Consider the following 21,828-nt stretch of genomic DNA (forward strand, 5'->3'; position numbering starts at 1 on the left):
ACCAAACACACTGTGGCAGCAGGTTACACCCAAGAGTGACAAGCAGCATTCAAAATACATGTCGAGAGGGAAAAGAGATGTACATACCAACACGAGCCATCAATTGCACACTACTGAGAGAACAGGACACCGCTTCCAAACACCCCCAGCATGTGACAGGGGGGCAAACACAACTCATACTGCAAGAGCAAAGAGAGGGGGAGGAGAAGAGCCACACACAGGAAAACTAGTGATTACATCAGCAGATACTAATACAGTGAAAGAGCAACACCTCCACACCCCAAGACAGGCCAGCAGGGAATCAAACCACTAGAGGAAACAGCAGCAATGTGTGCAAATACACAAGACACAGGAACCGCTGACAAAACACCCCCCCACGAGGGGAGAACAGAGCGCGAGAGCGACAACACCACCTCAAAACCACCCAGCCTGACACAGGGGCATAGCTCAAGCAACGAAACACTGAGAGAAACTCACCACTCCCCTGAGATGTGAGCAGGGGGGGAAGAAAACACATTCAAACCACAACCTCAAAGCAGAGACTCCACTACAGAAACAAGCCACGACACAGATGTGCTGAGAGTAAACGAATAACACAATGCTGCAGCCTTTTCGCAAGGAGATACACAAACAGTACATGTGATACAGGCAATAGAGACCCTGATTAGCCAAATAGTTTTCTCTAACTTGCACCAGCAACTGCCTTTGGTACGGACAGCAGGGTCTGAAATCGTGTTGAGGAAAGGATAATAAACAATCAATCACAGCATTAAACACACTGGCATGTCGACCGAGGTACCGAGGAGAGCGGACGTCGCTTTGCTTAATGGGTGTTACTTTAGGGAATGTAAACAAACCAGACAGCCAATAAAACCTTGTGCGCACAAAGCCAATGAAGCCAACTTAAAGAAGAGACACCCCCCCAAGTAGAAAGGATCACGCCGAGCAGGATTGCAGGCCTCTGTCAGTCTGCGGCTTTAAAAACACAGCTAAACTCTGGAAGACACGTGGCAAACTCAAAACACGAGAGACCACAAAAGAGGGAGGATGGTGCTTTTAAAAGTCGTCGAGCTGGCAAGCGTTTCCGCCACAGCGAAAGAAAAAAAGCAAAACACGACCCGAGTCTGCAGTTGAAGAGAGCGTGGAAGCCAGGAGGTTCAAACCCCAGCTCGGCCCGACACGCTGTCCGTCCGTCCGTCCGTCCGTCACTGAACCTCCTTGTGCTGTGTTGATGTTGTAAGCGACTCTGCAGCTGATACTTCACACATCCTAGATAAATGCATCTGCTAAATAAACAAATAATAATACTACTAATAATAATAAAAGACACATTACTGCGTTAATATGTTGCTTTATTTAGAATAAAAAAGGAAAGTTGTATTGCAAAAATGACACAAGAAGCATAACGTTAAAAAGTACCGACTTGCCATGAAAATACTAGGATCTGCAGCGGCACGAACCTGCAGCCCCTCTCCCTCTCCCTCGGAAACACACACAGTAACATGATTTAACTAATGAGCTGTGCGGTCCTGGACACGGGGGCCACACTAACACGGGGGCCACACTAACACCCAGCACAACTACAGCAGCCCAGTGTACAGAGTTACCATTCAATCAAAGCCTTACTATCATTGCTGCCATTCTCTAAAAGCAAAATCTAAATTTCTTAAAATATGAAGCTGTTCCAGCACAGGTTTTCACACACACAGGGTTACAGTAAGCTGTGAAGTGGGGTCAGGTCTGGAGTCTCCATGCTGGATACGGGGGTCCCCCCCCCCCCTCTCCCCTCTACTCATTGGGGAGCGGGTTGGCGTCGGGGTACTGCGATAGGTCAAAGGTCAGCACCTTACTGATGACGCAATCTCCTTGCTGCGAACGAGAAAGAGAGAGAGAGAGACGGTTTTAGTGTTTTTTAATGTGCTTTACAATGCTCCCCCCTGCTTTACCAGTCCTCTCTGTGCTTCACCGTGCTTTCACTTGTCTAATCTGTTAAATCGGGTACCTCTGGATAGACTCCCACGAGTGAATCTGCCTTGGTGTAGAATTCCTCTTTCAGGGAGATCACAATCGCTTGGAAGTTCAACACAGACTGGTCCTTGATGTAGTTCGCCACCTAGTGGAGAGTAAGGGAAGGTGCGTTAACAACAAGGCCAGTTTACTTAACTCTAGCAGTGTTATTATTATGCCTCCCAGTTCATATTGGATTCTGTTATTATTATACACGGCATCCTAGTTCATATTGTATTCTAGCAGTGTTATTATTATACATTGTATTCTAGCATCCTAGTTCATATTGTATTCTAGCAGTGTTATTATTATACACGGCATCCTAGTTCATATTGTATTCTAGCAGTGTTATTATTATACACGGCATCCTAGTTCATATTGTATTCTAGCAGTGTTATTATTATACACGGCATCCTAGTTCATATTGTATTCTAGCAGTGTTATTATTATACACGGCATCCTAGTTCATATTGTATTCTAGCAGTGTTATTATTATACACGGCATCCTAGTTCATATTGTATTCTAGCAGTGTTATTATTATACACGGCATCCTAGTTCATATTGTATTCTAGCAGTGTTATTATTATACACGGCATCCTAGTTCATATTGGATTCTAGCAGTGTTATTATTATACACGGCATCCTAGTTCATATTGGATTCTAGCAGCGTTATTATTATACACGGCATCCTAGTTCATATACAGCAGTGGCATCCTAGTTCATATTGGATTCTAGCAGTGTTATTATTATACACGGCATCCTAGTTCATATTGGATTCTAGCAGTGTTATTATTATACACGGCATCCTAGTTCATATTGTATTCTAGCAGTGTTATTATTATACACGGCATCCTAGTTCATATTGGATTCTAGCAGTGTTATTATTATACACGGCATCCTAGTTCATATTGTATTCTAGCAGTGTTATTATTATACACGGCATCCTAGTTCATATTGTATTCTAGCAGTGTTATTATTATACACGGCATCCTAGTTCATATTGGATTCTAGCAGTGTTATTATTATACACGGCATCCTAGTTCATATTGGATTCTAGCAGTGTTATTATTATACACGGCATCCTAGTTCATATTGGATTCTAGCAGTGTTATTATTATACACGGCATCCTAGTTCATATTGGATTCTAGCAGTGTTATTATTATACACGGCATCCTAGTTCATATTGCAGCCCAGATTCTAGCAGTGTTATTATTATACATGGCATCCTAGTTCATATTGGATTCTAGCAGTGTTATTATTATACACGGCATCCTAGTTCATATTGGATTCTAGCAGCGTTATTATTATACACGGCATCCTAGTTCATATTGTATTCTAGCAGTGTTATTATTATACACGGCATCCTAGTTCATATTGTATTCTAGCAGTGTTATTATTATACACAGCATCCTAGTTCATATTGGTATTCTAGCAGTGTTATTATTATACACGGCATCCTAGTTCATATTGTATTCTAGCAGTGTTATTATTATACACGCATCCTAGTTCATATTGGATTCTAGCAGTGTTATTATTATACACAGCATCCTAGTTCATATTGTATTCTAGCAGTGTTATTATCTGCCCTTGCTGTAAACTACACTGTATTTAAATATGAAGCTTGCACTGTAACTCTGCCCTGCCCTCTAACACCTGCGTGAGTCGCCTGGGATAAAGGGGTCTGGCAAACAAATATATAAATAATAATTTCCCTGTCTACCACACATTCTATATAGCATCTAATATCACGAGAACTCTCAAAGCGCTTCACGCACAACAATTAACCCATTACATTAAACAGTCCAATACAGAATTAAAAAAAAACTACTATTATTATTAATTTTTCATTTTGCGGACGCTTTTATCCAGAGCGACTCGCAGAGACTGGGACGGTGAACTCTGCATCTTCAACAGCTGCTGCTGCTGCAGAGTCTCTTCCAATAGGACCTCAGTCTCACCAGAAATTAAAAAAACAGAAAAAGTCTCTTATACAGACTCAAGCACCAGTGCTCCGAAGAGCCGACAGCGGGCTGTTTGATGAGCCGAGCCAGCGCCCCCTACCTTTCCGATGTTGGTATTGTCCAAGGCAGCATCAATCTCGTCCAGCACAAAGAAGGGAGCGGGTTTATAGCTGAGAGGCAGGAGAGAGGAGAGATTACCGCATGAACGCTGACAACTGCTCAGATAGATAATCAGCGAATGGAGCCAATAGATCGCAAAATGAAAGCTGAAGTTTGAGAGGACATCTTCCTGAAGGGAATAAAAAGCACTCAGAGTATTCGGTCTGCAACACAACTACATCTGTTTAAATAAATATCCATCCAATTACATCAAATCAATTCATTGCTGATCCCCTTCTCCCCCTCAGCGTCTCACCTGTGTGTCTCTCCTGTGCGTGTGTGTCTCACCTGTGTGTGTCTCTCTCTGCGTCTCACCTGTGTATAGCGAAGAGCAGAGCCAGGGCTGCCACGGTCTTCTCTCCTCCTGACAGGTTGTCCATCGGTCTGAATCTCTTCCCTGGAGCCACGCAGTTATAGTTTATACCATCCAGATAGGGCTCCTCCGGATTCTCAGGACCCAGGAACGCCTGACAGGGGGTGGGGGTGGGAGTCAATGCCATTGCCTTGATAAAATGTGTTGCTGTGTACCTGGGCGCTGCTGTTTCTGGACAGTGCTGTGTAGGTCTCAGTGTGTGTGTGTGCGTGTGTACCTGGGCGCTGCTGTTTCTGGACAGTGCTGTGTAGGTCTCAGTGTGTGTGTGTGCGTGTGTACCTGGGCGCTGCTGTTTCTGGACAGTGCTGTGTAGGTCTCAGTGTGTGTGCGTGTGTACCTGGGCGCTGCTGTTTCTGGACAGTGCTGTGTAGGTCTCAGTGTGTGTGTGTGCGTGTGTACCTGGGCGCTGCTGTTTCTGGACAGTGCTGTGTAGGTCTCAGTGTGTGTGTGTGTGCGTGTGTACCTGGGCGCTGCTGTTTCTGGACAGTGCTGTGTAGGTCTCAGTGTGTGTGTGTGCGTGTGTACCTGGGCGCTGCTGTTTCTGGACAGTGCTGTGTAGGTCTCAGTGTGTGTGTGTGTGCGTGTGTGCCTGGGCGCTGCTGTTTCTGGACAGTGCTGTGTAGGTCTCATGTGTGTGTGTGTGTGCGTGTGTACCTGGGCGCTGCTGTTTCTGGACAGTGCTGTGTGTGGTCTCAGTGTGTGAGGTCTCAGTGTGTGTGCGTGTGTACCTGGGCGCTGCTGTTTCTGGACAGTGCTGTGTAGGTCTCAGTGTGCGTGTGTGTGCGTGTGTACCTGGGCGCTGCTGTTTCTGGACAGTGCTGTGTAGGTCTCAGTGTGTGTGTGTGTGCGTGTGTACCTGGGCGCTGCTGTTTCTGGACAGTGCTGTGTAGGTCTCAGTGTGCGTGTGTGTGCATGTGTACCTGGGCGCTGCTGTTTCTGGACAGTGCTGTGTAGGTCTCAGTGTGTGTGCGTGTGTACCTGGGCGCTGCTGTTTCTGGACAGTGCTGTGTAGGTCTCAGTGTGTGTGTGTGTGCGTGTGTACCTGGGCGCTGCTGTTTCTGGACAGTGCTTTGTAGATCTCAGTGTGTGTGTGTGTGTACCTGGGCGCTGCTGTTTCTGGACAGTGCTGTGTAGGTCTCAGTGTGTGTGCACACACACCCGCAACAACACTACCTGGGCGACGACAAAGACCGACAACGGATACATCCATGGATTCTCAGTGTGTGTGTGTGTGTGTGTGCGTGTGTACCTGGGCGCTGCTGTTTCTGGACAGTGCTTTGTAGATCTCGTCGATGTTCGTTGCCACGGATTCAAAGCAGGCGTTGAAGCGGTCGAAGCGCTCCTTCTTGATCTGCTCAAACGCCTGCTTGGCTTTCTTGGCACGTTTACGAGCCGCCTCGAACTCTGAGAGGAGAGAGCGACGGAGGGAGGTAGAGAGGAAGAGATATTAGCACAGTCTCTCGGTACAACAACACACGCGCACAATTTCAGATTCAGAATTAAAAAATAAAAAAAATGAAACAAACTGAGCCACAAAGAGTGTCTTCCATAATCTGGGCCGGGGTGGGGAGGGGGGACGGTTCCCCAAGTCCCCCGGAGGTCAGGGGTGGGCCAGGGGAGGGGACCCCGCCCCTGGGCGGGACACCGGTTCCGTGGAGGGGGCGCCGGTCCCCGCCCCCTCACCGTCGCTGGTCTCTTGGAACTTGTCCCGCACGCTCTCCAGTTTCTCCACGGCCTTCATGTTGGGAGCGGAGATCCTCTGCAGGATGCTCTGGTGCTCGTTCAGCTTCTGCTGCAGGGCGTGCATCTCCATTCTGATCTCATCATCAGACTGGGCATCCTGAGACAGGGAGAGGGAGGGAGAGATTGTTAACATGGTTGGGTCACTCTGTGTCCACAGGACCAGCACAGGTAGATCTCAATCGATTGCTGTACACCCAAATCTTGCCAACATTTTGACTTGGGTCTGCTTGCACGGATGCAGTTTGTGGTGGTGTATAGAAGGCCCTGGCGAGCGCGACCCCCCTCTTACCCGCAGGTCCTCGGTCAGGTCGCTGTAGTCGATCTCAATCAACGCTTCTTTCGCAAGGAGGCTGCTGGAGGCCTTCTGAGAACTGCTGACTGCCTCTTCCTGAAGGGGGGGGGGGGGAGATTGTGAGAGTCAGGCCTCCGTATCACTGTCTCTCTCTGTCTGTCTCTGTCTCTCTCAGTACCTCCTCTTGGCTGATGTCCTCCATGCTCCCTGACCTCAGGGTCTCTCTCTCTCTCTATTCCTGTCTCTCTCAGTACATCCTCTTGGCTGATGTCCTCCATGCTCCCTGACCTCAGGGTCTCTCTCTCTCTCTATTCCTGTCTCTCTCAGTACCTCCTCTTGGCTGATGTCCTCCATGCTCCCTGACCTCAGGGTCTCTCTCTCTCTCTATTCCTGTCTCTCTCAGTACCTCCTCTTGGCTGATGTCCTCCATGCTCCCTGACCTCAGGGTCTCTCTCTCTCTCTCTATTCCTGTCTCTCTCAGTACCTCCTCTTGGCTGATGTCCTCCATGCTCCCTGACCTCAGGGTCTCTCTCTCTCTCTATTCCTGTCTCTCTCAGTACCTCCTCTTGGCTGATGTCCTCCATGCTCCCTGACCTCAGGGTCTCTCTCTCTCTCTATTCCTGTCTCTCTCAGTACCTCCTCTTGGCTGATGTCCTCCATGCTCCCTGACCTCAGGGTCTCTCTCAGTACCTCCTCTTGGCTGATGTCCTCCATGCTCCCTGACCTCAGGGTCTCTCTCTCTCTCTCTATTCCTGTCTCTCTCAGTATCCTCTTGGCTGATGTCCTCCATGCTCCCTGACCTCAGGGTCTCTCTCTCTCTCTCTATTCCTGTCTCTCTCAGTACCTCCTCTTGGCTGATGTCCTCCATGCTCCCTGACTTCAGGGGCAGTTTGATGTCTTGCATCTTGCAAGCCTGCAGCAGGTTGTGTCGGTCGCTGCGTTTCTGCTCCAGCTTCGTCTCGATCGCAGTCACCTCCTTCTGCAGGTGAGTCATCTCCCTGAGAGAGAGGGGAGGAGGAGGTTAACAACATGTGCGGCTCTCTGTGTGTCTCTCTGCGTGAATCTCAGTGCATCTCACTTGTTGGCTCCCCCCAGCTTCTTCCTGATCTCCTCCATCTCGTGGTTCTTGTCGTTCACCTCCGATTTCTTGGTCAGGTGCTGATTCTTCAGATCCTGCAGCTGAGCCATCGTTTCATCAATGATCTTCATGTGCCTCTGCTCCTCCTGTAGCGATGACATAGAGAGAGAGAGATATATTACTATACAGAGCTAGCTGTAACACACACACACACACACAGAGGGGGGAGCCGGTGGGGGTGGGTTACCTTCTTCATCTTCTCGATCTCACTCTCGTCCTTCTTCACAGTCTGCTCCCACATCTGCACCTTCTCCTGGTCCTCCTTCAGCTGGTTCCGCTCGTAATCCAGCTGGATCCCCAGCCGGGTCTTCTGGTTCTCAAACTCCAGCCTGGGACAAAGAAGGAAGAGATCCGTTTCACACACGAGCGCTGAACCAAGTTCAGCACTGCCTACGAACGAACAAACAAACTCCCTCCCTCCCTCACCGCTTCTTGGCGATCTCGTTCTGTCTCTTCACTTTCTCCTCCTCGAATTCGCGGATGTTGCGCACTCCGATCTCCTCGCAGAAATCCACAAACACCTCGTCCTCCACCTGGGAGAGGAGAGGAGAGAGACACATGGGAGAGAGACACGGGAGAGGGGGGAGAGGAGAGAGGAGACACATGGGAGAGAGGAGGGGAGAGAATTAGAATCGCACTCAAAGCAAGTCACGTTCCATCAATGCTATAAAGAAACTCTATAAATTCAATAGCAAACGTTTCCACTAGAAGTCTCTCTCGGTCTCACCAGGTTCATGCGATCTCTCAGCTCTTTCATCTCCTTCTCCCTCGACTGGACGATTCTCTTGATGTCGTTGATTCGCGGCCCGAAGTTTGCCAGCTCACTCTCCAGCTTCGACTTCTCCTAAAAAAAAAAAAAAATAAAAAAAATTGAAGCCCAAAAAAAGCCCCAATCAGAACCGGCGCTGTGTTGGCAGTCTCTGTGCGAGCGCGAGGGTTAGTCTCAGCGTACCTGCATGTTCAGTGACAGGTGCCGGGTCTTGGTTTGCTCCAGGTCGCTCTGAGAGTACTTCAGTCTCATCTGCAACCCGTGAGCCTGTGATTGGACCTGCCGAAGCTCCGCCTCCTTGCGCTTGGCCTTCATCTGCTCCTGTGGGGGGGGCAACAACAACAGGGGTCAGGAGTCAGTCTTCACAGAGAGGTCTGTCAGAAATCTATCTGTGTGAACAGGGCTGGTCTGTCACAGCCCTCTCGGGAACAGGACCGCTCTGCTCTGGTACCTTCAGCTCCTCTGTGAGTTTCTCTTTCTTGTCCTTCAGCTTGTCGACGGCTTTCTCGTCCCAGCGCCGTGCCTTGGCCTTCAGGTCGCTGGCTCCCCCCGAAATCACACCGGACTTCTGGAACAGAGTGCCGTCCAGAGCCACCGTCTGGAGGAGAGGGGGAGAGAGAGAGAGTGTGAGAGGACAGAGAGAGAGACAGGTGTCTGTGTCTCAGCATGGCAGTGTGTATCTCAGTATATCTCAACGCGTGTGTATGCGTGCGCGCACGGGTACCTTGTGACGGTACGGGCCCCCGAACGCGATCCTGCGCGCGTCCTCCACGTTCTCACACACCAGCGCGTTCCCGCAGGCATACTGCAGAGCCTTCTTGATGTGCGGGGGCTCATAACGAATCACATCGATCACCAGCTTCGCCCCACGCAGCTCTCGCAGCTTCTCATCTGTGGGCTTCACCTGAGAGGAGAGGGGAGAGAGGGGGAAGAGAGTTAATACAATTCACAATAACACAATCACAGTGACTCACACACACACACACACACACACACGCACCTCCAGGTAGTCCAGTGGCAGGAAGGTCTCCGGCTCTCCTCGCTGCTCCTTGATGTACTGGATGCAGTCTCTACCTGTCTTCTCAGAGTCCACGATGATGGCGTCCATGTTCTTGCCCAGCACCTTGGTCACTGCGATCTGGAACTTCTTCTGAGTGGGCTGGCAGAGATCGATGAGACGCCCGTACTGGAGAGGGGGAACGGGAGACACAAACTGAATGACAGAGAGGGGAGGAGAGGGGAGGGCTGGGGAGGGAGGGGAGGGTCAGGGTGTTTGCCTCACCACAGAGCCCGGGTACAGCCTCTTGATGCTCTCCATGATCTCTGCTTTGCGCTGCTGGCGGCTGCTCTCCTGCCGGTCGAGGCGGGCGTCTCCCAGCTGCTCCATCACCTGGTTCAGCTCCGAGTTGATCTCGTCGATGCGTCTCTTCGCCTGCTCCACCTCCTCCGTCAGGGAGCCCTCCTGCTGCACCTGCTCCTCCAGGGACTGCCTGGGGGGAGAGAGAGAGCGCGCAGGGGTTGCAAACACATATACACACACACACAGAGGCAGAGACGAGACAGGAGCGAGAAGTAATCAGTTTATACACACATTCTCTCTCTCTCTCTCTCTCTCTCTCTCTCTCTCAGAGGTACCTGCTGGTGCTGATATAATCCTCCAGCTTCTCAATCCTCTTCTGGTTCTCCTCAATCTCACGCAGCTTCTGCTTGATTTTGGCCTGAACGTGAAAACAAACAAACAAATCACAAAACAATCACTGCTTGTGAGAGAAACAGAGATCTCAAAACCCTGTTCACTGGGTTCAACAGAGGCTCACCTGCAGTGAACAAAACGTTCTGCATCGCCTAGAGTTTCATGACTGAGACCAGCAAACAAAATATAAACAAACACCACGGAATCAAAGAAACTGCAAAACGAGATCTATGAAGCTGAGCGAGTTCATTCTGTACAGAGGGGGAGGATCCAAAACTACTGGACACAGCTGTGGAGGAGCAGTCAATGCACAACAACACTACACAAGGGCGGAACACAGCTCTCCCCTTGCTTTCTCAATAACAGAACTGCAAACACAAGCACGGCAGAGAAGAGGACTCGAATTCATTCATTTCCAAAGGCTTCGAATTATTAACGAGTCGTTCAGGAACAGCTTTTATTCAAAGCGACTCCCAGAGACTCGAGGGGGGTGAACTCTGCATCTTCAACAGCTGCTGCAGAGTCTCTTCCAGTAGGACCGCGTTTGTTTGACGTCTCGTCCGAAGGACGGAGCACAAGGAGGTGAAGTGACTCGCTCAGGGTCTCACACACACACACACTCCTATAACGAATGAACGGATTTCCACCCACGCTGGTCTGCCTACCTCCGTCTCGATCTTCTTCCTCTCTTCCAGGTCCAGTCGATCCTGGTCCGCTTTCTGGTCCCGGTTGAACTTCTCCAGTTCCTGAGCCAGCGTGGCAGCCCGCTTGCTGGCCTCCTCCTTCAGACGATGGTACTGCTTCACCTGCCGGGCAAACAGGAGGCAAACACAGCGGGGGGTTCACACCAACACCCTGGAGCCAACTCCTCTCTCTCTCTCTAGTGTGAGGTCCTGCCCCTGGCTCTGTGTCTCCTCTTCCCTCCCCTCCTCCAGTGTGAGGTCCTGCCCCTGGCTCTGTGTCTCCTCTCCCCTCCCCTCCTCCAGTGTGAGGTCCTGCCCCTGGCTCTGTCTCCTCTCCCCTCCCCTCCTCCAGTGTGAGGTCCTGCCCCTGGCTCTGTGTCTCCTCTCCCCTCCCCTCCTCCAGTGTGAGGTCCTGCCCCTGGCTCCGTGTCTCCTCTCCCCTCTCCTCCTCCAGTGTGAGGTCCTGCCCCTGGCTCTGTGTCTCCTCTCCCCTCCCCTCCTCCAGTGTGAGGTCCTGCCCCTGGCTCTGTGTCTCCTCTCCCCTCCCCTCCTCCAGTGTGAGGTCCTGCCCCTGGCTCTGTGCCTCCTCTCCCTCCTCACCTGGTTCTCCTCCAGTGTGAGGTCCTGCCCCTGACTCTGTGCCTCCTCCTCCATCCTCTCCTCGAATTCCTGCCTGCTGGTCTCCACGGCTCCCATCTCCTTCTCCAGCTCCTCCATATCTCCGTTGCGTTTCTTGTACTGTTTCTGTGCGTTCTGCAGTGATTTCCGCGCTGCCTCCAGCTTCTTGATCTTGTGTGCCGTGTTCTCCTTCGCCTTGATGTACTGTGGTCGCTTCTGATTCAGCTCAGAGTCCTTCTCCCTGATTACAAGAAAAATCGACAAAGGAGGCTGTCAGTGACACCACCGCTGTGCACTTCCATGCTCAAAATCAAGAGGGCGCTACTGCCTGCTGCTCCCTCACCCTACAGCTCTCATTATGAGCATTATTATTAGTATTATTATTATCATTATCTTCAGTATTATAGCTGTGTGTGATTCTCTCTTGATCCCTTCTCTATCAGAGCTGTGTGTGATTCTCTATCAGAGCTGTGTGTGATTCTCTTCAGTATTATAGCTGTGTGTGACTCTCTCTTGATCTCTTCTCTATCAGAGCTGTATGCGATTCTCACTTGATCTCTTTCTCCACACTCTGCTGCTCCCTCATCATGCGGCCCAGCTCCTTCTTCTTGTCCTTCAGCTCCTCCTCCACCCGGTCCATTCTCTTGCGGTCCTTGTCGATCTCCTTGTTGCGCTGGGCCAGCTCCTTCGACATCTTCTCGATCTCACACTCATTGTGGTACAGCTTGAACAGCTGCATCTGCACGTGGGCCCGGACGAGCTCATCCTTCAGACGCTGGTAACGCTCCGCCTGGATACGGGGGGGGGTTTAGAGACAGGGGAGAAGAGGGAGAGAGGATTAGCGAGAGGGTAGGAGAGAGAGACAGAGAAGGGGGGGGTAGGACAGGGAGGGTTAGAGAGGGGGTAGGAGAGGGGGAGAGAGAGAGGAGAGGGGGGTAGGACAGGGAGGGTTAGAGAGGGGGTAGGAGAGGGAGAGGGTAAGAGAGGGTTACAGAAAGGGCAGGGGAGGGAGGGCTAGAGGGGGTACAGAGCCCTGGGGAGCCCCAGGCTCACCTCCTCTTTCTCCTGCTTGGCCTCCTTCCTCTCGGCAGCGATGTTCTTCTTGCGGTGGTAGTTAAACTGCGTGTCCTCCTCCGCTCGCACCATCTCCTTCTTCCTCTTCTCATACTCCTGAGCCAGGTCCCCCGAGCGAGAGATCTCCTCGAACAGAGCCGTGCGCTCCTTCGGGTTCTTCATCGCGATGGACTCCACCGCGCCCTGAGAGGAAGAGATTACAAGCACCACTGTGCAATTCACAATCAAATGACAGAGGGATGGACAGAGGGATGGAGATAGAGCAATGGATGGAGGAGTGGATAGGGGATGGACTGAGGGATGGATATAGAGGGACGGAGATGGATGGACGGGTGGATGGAAGGAGGGGCAGTCTGTCAGTGGCGTGTCTCACCTGGAACACCAGGAAGTTCCTGGCCTTGATGAGAATCCCCAGCTTCTCCAGCTCCTCACTGTACTCACTGAGACCCACAGGCTTAGAATTGATCCTGTACTCTGAGGAGGAGCCTGGGGGAGAGAACCAAAACACAACGCAGGATTAGAATTGATCCTGTACTCTGAGGAGGAGCCTGGGGGAGAGAACCAAAACACAACACAGGCTTAGAATTGATCCTGTACTCTGAGGAGGAGCCTGGGGGAGAGAACCAAAACACAACGCAGGATTAGAATTGATCCTGTACTCTGAGGAGGAGCCTGGGGGAGAGAACCAAAACACAACACAGGATTAGAATTGATCCTGTACTCTGAGGAGGAGCCTGGGGGAGAGAACCAAAACACAACACGCAGGATTAGAATTGATCCTGTACTCTGAGGAGGAGCCTGGGGGAGAGAACCAAAACACAACACAGGATTAGAATTGATCCTGTACTCTGAGGAGGAGCCTGGGGGAGAGAACCAAAACACAACAGAGGATTAGAATTGATCCTGTACTCTGTAACCCCGAACCCCATCTATCTATCTCTCACTCTTACTCACGATGACTCTGGTGAAGTTCTTGTCCTCTCCAGTACCTCTCCCCCGCCTCCCCTCCTCACGATGATGACACTGGTGAAGTTCTTGTCCTCTGAACCTGGTGAGGTTCTTGTCCTCCCCCCTCCTCACCCAGTTCTACACTGGCTACACTCTGGGACCACTTCAAGAACAGGATATGGTGAGGTTCTTGAGGAGGGTGCTACTCTGGGACCACTCCAAGAACAGAGATGTGGAGGAGATAGCCTTGGTTGGGAGGGGGAGAAAGTGGAGTGGAGGTGCCTACGTGCTACTCTTGGACCACTCAAGAAACACCCCTCCTCACCGATGAGGGGGTATGGGAGGAGTGGCTACTACTGGGACCACTTCCAAGAACAGGAGAAGATGCCCCAGGGGGGAGAGGGGAGTGGAGGAGAGGAGTGGCTACTACTACTTGGACCTCTGGACCCTTCAAGAACAGAGTAGGGGGAGGGACTGGGAGAAGTTGGTCTTGAGGATCCCCCTACTGACCTCTCCAAGAACAGGAGGAGTGAACCTGGGGGGAGTGTGGCTCGCTACTACTGGGACCACTTCCTCAAGAGGATTGGAGAGGAGGGGAGAAGTGCTACTACTTACCCACTTCAAGAGCAGAAATAGAGGGGGAGAGGGGAGGGGAAGGAGTTGCTTACTACTGGGACACCTTTTCAAGAACAGGAGAGGTGGGATAGGAAGGGGAGGATCTTGGCTACTACCTTGGACCACTTCAAGACCAGGGCAAGAACAGAGGAGGGAGATGATGAGGGTGAGAAAGTGGCGACTACTGGGACCACTTTTCTCTTCTCTCCCCCTCTCCTCCCCCTCCCCTCTCCCTCCCCTCCCCCCCTCTTCACCGATGATGACCCTGGTGAAGTTCTTGTCCTCTCCCCCTCTCCCCTCCCCTCCTCACCGATGATGAACCTGGTGAGGTTCTTGTCCTCTCCCCCTCTCCCCTCCCCTCCTCACCGATGATGACCCTGGTGAGGTTCTTGTCTCTCCCCCTCTCCCCCTCTCCCCTCCCCTCCTCACCGATGATGACCCTGGTGAAGTTCTTGTCCTCTCCCCCTCCCCCTCCCTCCCTCCTCACCTTCATGATGAACCTGGTGAGGTTCTTGTCCTCTCCCCCTCTCCCCTCCCCTCCTCCCGATGATGACTCATGACCTTTGGTGAAGTCGGTTTGTTAGGACCCTGGTACCACTTCAAAGAACAGGATAGGCGACTCTTAGGAGGTGGAGTAGGGCTACTCCCCCCTCTTCACTCGGATGGACCCTGTGGAGAGTTCTTTTCTCTCTCTCCCCCTCTCCCCTCTCCTCCCCTCTTCACCGATGATGACCCTGGTGAAGTTCTTGTCCTCTCCCCCTCTCCCCTCCCCTCCTCACCGACCGATGATTCTTGTCCTCTCCCCCCCCCCCCCCTCCTGGTGAGGTTCTTGTCCTCTCCCCCTCTCCCCTCCCCTCCTCACCGATGATGACCCTGGTGAAGTTCTTGTCCTCTCCGCTGTCCTCTTGGTAGGTCATGCTCACGAATGCCCTGTTGGCGGCCGGTTTGCCCACCGGAGCCCCGTGGATCAGGTCCTTCAGCGTCTTCACTCTCAGGTTACTGGTCTTCTCTGCCAGGACGAAGCTGATCGCGTCCATCAGGTTAGACTTCCCTGCAGAGCACAGCCAAAGCATGAGTCACACTGGGAACCGAAACGATCCTCAAAACACGCTGAAATTAACCAGGCTGCTGCTGCAACGCTGAGGACTTCTCTCAGTTTCAAAAATAAACAAAACACCAGCGCAGGACCGCGCTAACCGGTCCAAAACAAACACAAACAAACACAACACCAGCGCAGGACCGCGCTAACCGGTCCAAAACAAACACAAACAAACAAAACACCAGCGCAGGACCGCGCTAACCGGTCCAAAACAAACACAAACAAACACAACACCAGCGCAGGACCGCGCTAACCGGTCCAAAACAAACACAAACAAACACAACACCAGCGCAGGACCGCGCTAACCGGTCCAAAACAAACACAAACAAACACAACACCAGCGCAGGACCGCGCTAACCGGTCCAAAACAAACACAAACAAACACAACACCAGCGCAGGACCGCGCTAACCGGTCCAAAACAAACACAAACAAACACAACACCAGCGCAGGACCGCGCTAACCGGTCCAAAACAAACACAAACAAACACAACACCAGCGCAGGACCGCGCTAACCGGTCCAAAACAAACACAAACAAACACAACACCAGCGCAGGACCGCGCTAACCGGTCCAAAACAAACACAAACAAACACAACACCAGCGCAGGACCGCGCTAACCGGTCCAAAACAAACACAAACAAACACAACACCAGCGCAGGACCGCGCTAACCGGTCCAAAACAAACACAAACAAACAAAACACCAGCGCAGGACCGCGCTAACCAGACCAAAACAAACACAAACAAACACAACACCAGCGCAGGACCGCGCTAACCGGTCCAAAACAAACACAAACAAACAAAACACCAGCGCAGGACCGCGCTAACCGGTCCAAAACAAACACAAACAAACACAACACCAGCGCAGGACCGCGCTAACCGGTCCAAAACAAACACAAACAAACACAACACCAGCGCAGGACCGCGCTAACCGGTCCAAAACAAACACAAACAAACACAACACCAGCGCAGGACCGCGCTAACCGGTCCAAAACAAAAACAAACAAACAAAACACCAGCGCAGGACCGCGCTAACCGGTCCAAAACAAACACAAACAAACACAACACCAGCGCAGGACCGCGCTAACCGGTCCAAAACAAACACAAACAAACAAAACACCAGCGCAGGACCGCGCTAACCGGTCCAAAACAAACACAAACAAACAAAACACCAAACAAGGACCGCGCTAAAAAAACCAAAAAAAACACAAACAAACAAAACACCAGCGCAGGACCGCGCTAACCGGTCCAAAACAAACACAAACAAACAAAACACCAGCGCAGGACCGCGCTAACCGGTCCAAAACAAACACAAACAAACACAACACCAGCGCAGGACCGCGCTAACAAAAAAAAAACAAACACAAACAAACAAAAAACCAAAAACATAAAAAAAAGGACCGCGCTCCAAAAAAAAAAAAAAAAACACAAACAAACACAACAAAACACACACAACACAACAAAACACAAACCCAATAAAAAAAAAAAAAAAAAAAAAAAAAAAAAAAAAAAACAAAAAAACAAAAAAAAAAAAAAAAAAAACAAACACAAACAAACAAAAAAAAAAAACAAAAAAAAAAAAAAAAAACCAAAACAAAAAAAAAAAAAAAAAAAAAAAAAAAAAAAAAAAAAAAAAAAAAAAAACAAACACAAACAAAAAAACACAGTCAACAACACACTGGCATCCACAAAAGGTTGGCCAAGGTTTTGTTTTGTGTGGTTTGTTTTGTTGTGGTAACCAGACTCCAGGTCCAACAACACACCCACACAACACTTGTCTTTTTTGGTTGTGTTTGTTTCAAAACAACCACGCAAAACTCAACAAACAATTGGCCAGGTCAAACCAAATCACAAACAAACAACACAACAAAACAGTTTTTTGTTGTCGCCATTGCAGAACAACCGTTTCCAAAACAAACAGGTTCAAACAAACAACAACTTGGTGTGCACACAAATTTGTGGTTGACACACCTTTGTGTGGAAACTCACCAAACAACACCAACAGTGTGTAAAAAAAAACATGTTTGGTTGCGGGTTGGTTTTTTGTGGGTTGTTTAAAAAAAAAAACAACACCAGCGCAGGACCGCGCTAACCGGTCCAAAACAAACACAAACAAACAAAACACCAGCGCAGGACCGCGCTAACCGGTCCAAAACAAACACAAACAAACACAACACCAGCGCAGGACCGCGCTAAAAAAAACAAAACAAACACAAACAAACACAACACCAGCGCAGGACCGCGCTAACCGGTCCAAAACAAACACAAACAAACACAACACCAGCGCAGGACCGCGCTAACCGGTCCAAAACAAACACAAACAAACACAACACCAGCGCAGGACCGCGCTAAAAAAAACAAAACAAACACAAACAAACACAACACCAGCGCAGGACCGCGCTAACCGGTCCAAAACAAACACAAACAAACAAAACACCAGCGCAGGACCGCGCTAACCGGTCCAAAACAAACACAAACAAACACAACACCAGCGCAGGACCGCAAAAACCGGTCCAAAACAAACACAAACAAACAAAACACCAGCAAAAAACCGCAAAAACCGGTCCAAAACAAACACAAACAAACAAAACACCAGCGCAAAAAACCGCGCTAACCGGAACCAAAACAAACACAAACAAACACAACACCAGCGCAGGACCGCGCTAACCGGTCCAAAACAAACACAAACAAACACAACAAAGCGCAGGACCGCGCTAAAAAAAAAAAAAAAAAAACAAAAACAAACAAAAACAACAAAAAAACAGGACCGCGCTAAAAAAAAAAAAACAAACAAAAAAAACACAACACCAGCGCAAAAAAAAAAAACCGGTCCAAAACAAACACAAACAAACACAACACCAGCGCAGGACCGCGCTAACCGGTCCAAAACAAACACAAACAAACACAACACCAGCGCAGGACCGCGCTAACCGGTCCAAAACAAACACAAACAAACACAACACCAGCGCAGGACCGCGCTAACCGGTCCAAAACAAACACAAACAAACACAACACCAGCGCAGGACCGCGCTAACCGGTCCAAAACAAACACAAACAAACACAACACCAGCGCAGGACCGCGCTAACCGGTCCAAAACAAACACAAACAAACACAACACCAGCGCAGGACCGCGCTAACCGGTCCAAAACAAACACAAACAAACACAACACCAGCGCAGGACCGCGCTAACCGGTCCAAAACAAACACAAACAAACAAAACACCAGCGCAGGACCGCGCTAACCGGTCCAAAACAAACACAAACAAACACAACACCGGCGCAGGACCGCGCTAACCGGTCCAAAACAAACACAAACAAACACAACACCAGCGCAGGACCGCGCTAACCGGTCCAAAACAAACACAAACAAACACAACACCAGCGCAGGACCGCGCTAACCGGTCCAAAACAAACACAAACAAACACAACACCAGCGCAGGACCGCGCTAACCGGTCCAAAACAAACACAAACAAACACAACACCAGCGCAGGACCGCGCTAACCGGTCCAAAACAAACACAAACAAACAAAACACCAGCGCAGGACCGCGCTAACCGGTCCAAAACAAACACAAACAAACAAAACACCAGCGCAGGACCGCGCTAACCGGTCCAAAACAAACACAAACAAACAAAACACCAGCGCAGGACCGCGCTAACCGGTCCAAAACAAACACAAACAAACACAACACCAGCGCAGGACCGCGCTAACCGGTCAAAAAAAAAAAAAAAAAACGGTCCAAAAAAAACAAACAAACACAACACCAGCGCAGGACCGCGCTAACCGGTCCAAAACAAACACAAACAAACACAACACCAGCGCAGGACCGCGCTAACCGGTCCAAAACAAACACAAACAAACACAACACCAGCGCAGGACCGCGCTAACCGGTCCAAAACAAACACAAACAAACACAACACCAGCGCAGGACCGCGCTAACCGGTCCAAAACAAACACAAACAAACACAACACCAGCGCAGGACCGCGCTAACCGGTCCAAAACAAACACAAACAAACAAAACACCAGCGCAGGACCGCGCTAACCGGTCCAAAACAAACACAAACAAACACAACACCAGCGCAGGACCGCGCTAACCGGTCCAAAACAAACACAAACAAACAAAACACCAGCGCAGGACCGCGCTAACCGGTCCAAAACAAACACAAACAAACACAACACCAGCGCAGGACCGCGCTAACCGGTCCAAAACAAACACAAACAAACAAAACACCAGCGCAGGACCGCGCTAACCGGTCCAAAACAAACACAAACAAACACAACACCACCGCAGGACCGCGCTAACCGGTCCAAAACAAACACAAACAAACAAAACACCAGCGCAGGACCGCGCTAACCGGTCCAAAACAAACACAAACAAACACAACACCAGCGCAGGACCGCGCTAACCGGTCCAAAACAAACACAAACAAAAAAACAAAAGCGCAAAACACAAACAAACAAAAAAAACAAACAAAAAAAAACAAAAAAACAGCTTTAAAAAAAACAAAACAAAAAAACAAAAAACCGCAAAAAAAAAACAAAAACAAAAAAAAAACAAACAAAAACACCAGCGCAAAAAAAAAAAAAAAAAAAACAAAAAAAAAAAAAAAAAACGAAAAAACAAAAAAAAAAAAAAAAAACAAAAAAACAAAAAAAAAAAAAAAAAAACAAAAAAACAAAAAAAAAAAAAAAAAAAAAAAAAAAAAAAACAAACACAAAAAAACAAAACAAACCGCGCTAAAAAAAAAAAACAAACACAAAAACAAACACAACACCAGCGCAGGACCGCGCTAACCGGTCCAAAACAAACACAAACAAACACAACACCAGCGCAGGACCGCGCTAACCGGTCCAAAACAAACACAAACAAACACAACACCAGCGCAGGACCGCGCTAACCGGTCCAAAACAAACACAAACAAACACAACACCAGCGCAGGACCGCGCTAACCGGTCCAAAAACACAAACAAACACAAACAAACACAACCATCCCGTCCCTAAACCGTTTCACAATAACCTTGCCAGGTTCCAAACAGCACCCCACATTGGAATTTGGACCACCCCTTGCTCACGACCTTGAACGCCGATTTAACGGCGCGCTTCCGTTATCGTTGGTTGTTGTCCGATGATGGCGCTAGGTGAACTTGTGAACCCCGTCCGATGGTCTCTGGCCTTTGTAGATTTGTGTTCGCATTGACATTTTGGTTCACCGGTCTTAGCCCGGTTCCCGTTCCCCCGCGACCGGGCTTGCCCAAACAACGCGGATGCCAGCTTTCAACTAGGCTCGTTGGGCTGCCAGCCGGACCCTCCCCTCTGGCGGTTCGCTCGGGGGGGCCCCCTGGTCCTTGGGTGGGGGTCCCCTGGGGGGCCGGGTCGGCCGGGGGCCGGGGTTCCCCCCGGGGGTTCGGGGGCCCCCCGGCTCGCCCCCGGCTCACCCGATCCGTTGGGTCCGATGATGGCGCTGAACTTGTGGAAGGGTCCGATGATCTGGCGGCCCTTGTAGGATTTGAAGTTCTCGATTTCGATTAATTTCAGGTGACCCATCTTAGCCCGGTTCCGATTCCCCCCAAAACCGGGTCTGGAAACAACGCGGGGCAGCCTCGCTGGGACACGCACTCACCCAGCGGCTCTCTTTACAGCAATGACCGCTACTGATACTACTGCTATTAGTATTATTAGTGTTAGTATTATTATTATTATTATTATCAATAATAAAACAAATAAACACAAACAAAACGACGACACCCCGCCTCGAGCCCCGCGCTGCAGCAACTGCAAAATGCCCGCTGCCAACTCTCGCCTCGCGAGATTACGCCGCAGTCACCAGCCGACGAGATCTCGCGTCAGACATCTTGGTTTTGGTCACTGTGGCGGACGGAAGACCTCGGGCGTGAAGTCGCGTCATCCATCTTTGTTTTGGTCACTGTGGCGGACGGAAGACCTCGGGCGTGAAGTCGCGTCATCCATCTTTGTTTTGGTCACTGTGGCGGACGGAAGACCTCGGGCGTGAAGTCGCGTCATCCATCTTTGTTTTGGTCACTGTGGCGGACGGAAGACCTCGGGCGTGAAGTCGCTTCATCCATCTTTGTTTTGGTCACTGTGGCGGACGGAAGACCTCGGGCGTGAAGTCGCTTCATCCATCTTGGTTTTGGGAACGATTGCAAAAAAATAAAAAAAATAAAAATAAAAAGGTCGGTCGCGACCATCGCAGCTTTATTCTGCATCGATCTGCATCTTTATATCATTTGATTATTATCATTTACATTTGATTTTAAACACTACCTATTTTACGTGTTATCAAACACATGTTGGAAAACAACACACATCATCCTTCTGTAAGTAACACGTAAAACACGCACAATAATAAATAAATACAAATAGTAATAATAATGTATTCATTTATAAATTGGTTTGATAGTTAATCCAACAGGGGAGGGGGGGGGCGGGGGGGGGGGGGCTTTTTTTAAAATGGTCTCTCCCCCCTCCCCCCCCCCCCCCCCCCCCCCCCCCCTTTTGGTTTGCTTTTTGGTTGCCTCACCCGTTGCCAGGCAACCTAGCCCAGCGGTATAAAACCAAACGAGGGAAACGAACCGACCCGGCCCGAACGGTTCCGTTTGGATCGGGTCGCCCATATTATTTGTCAAAGTTGCAGAC

General features: G+C 50.0%; 1 protein-coding gene across 2 annotated transcripts; it reads right to left on the reverse strand.

Moving 5' to 3' along the window:
* Nucleotides 1-1,335: 1,335 nt before the first annotated feature.
* Nucleotides 1,336-20,962, reverse strand: LOC121305362 (structural maintenance of chromosomes protein 1A). Of its 2 annotated transcripts, XM_041236960.1 has the most exons (25): nt 20,610-20,962; nt 14,938-15,126; nt 12,886-12,998; nt 12,492-12,695; nt 11,990-12,228; nt 11,421-11,679; nt 10,803-10,943; nt 10,080-10,162; nt 9,727-9,934; nt 9,445-9,630; nt 9,169-9,348; nt 8,896-9,042; nt 8,628-8,765; nt 8,403-8,519; nt 8,102-8,208; nt 7,863-8,004; nt 7,616-7,761; nt 7,382-7,535; nt 6,535-6,633; nt 6,186-6,342; nt 5,752-5,906; nt 4,445-4,596; nt 4,071-4,140; nt 2,003-2,113; nt 1,336-1,869 (listed from the first exon to the last, which is right to left on the reverse strand). In XM_041236960.1, exons 1-25 carry the CDS (start codon nt 20,716-20,718, stop codon nt 1,789-1,791), a joined length of 3,687 nt encoding a protein of 1,228 aa, XP_041092894.1. In that variant the 5' UTR covers nt 20,719-20,962; the 3' UTR covers nt 1,336-1,788. The 2 variants fall into 2 exon arrangements, with proteins under 2 accessions (XP_041092894.1, XP_041092896.1); XM_041236962.1 differs by lacking the exons at nt 1,336-1,869; nt 2,003-2,113; nt 4,071-4,140; ... (2 more) ...; nt 6,186-6,342; nt 6,535-6,633 and adding an exon at nt 7,022-7,207 and having other exon boundaries at nt 7,338-7,535.
* Nucleotides 20,963-21,828: the final 866 nt, after the last annotated feature.

This window comes from Polyodon spathula, chromosome 43 (assembly GCF_017654505.1).
Source record: "Polyodon spathula isolate WHYD16114869_AA chromosome 43, ASM1765450v1, whole genome shotgun sequence".
NCBI lineage: Eukaryota > Metazoa > Chordata > Actinopteri > Acipenseriformes > Polyodontidae > Polyodon > Polyodon spathula.

Excerpts from the sequence above, each read along its gene's own strand:
- LOC121305362 (XM_041236960.1), bottom strand. The coding sequence starts at position 20,718 with ATGGGTCACCTGAAATTAATCGAAATCGAGAACTTCAAATCCTACAAG. Across the intron at positions 15,127-20,609 it reads CATCGGACCCAACGGATCGG|GGAAGTCTAACCTGATGGAC; the intron begins GTGAGCCGGGGG and ends TGTGCTCTGCAG. Across the intron at positions 6,634-7,381 it reads AGGACATCAGCCAAGAGGAG|GAAGAGGCAGTCAGCAGTTC; the intron begins GTACTGAGAGAG and ends CCCCCCCTTCAG.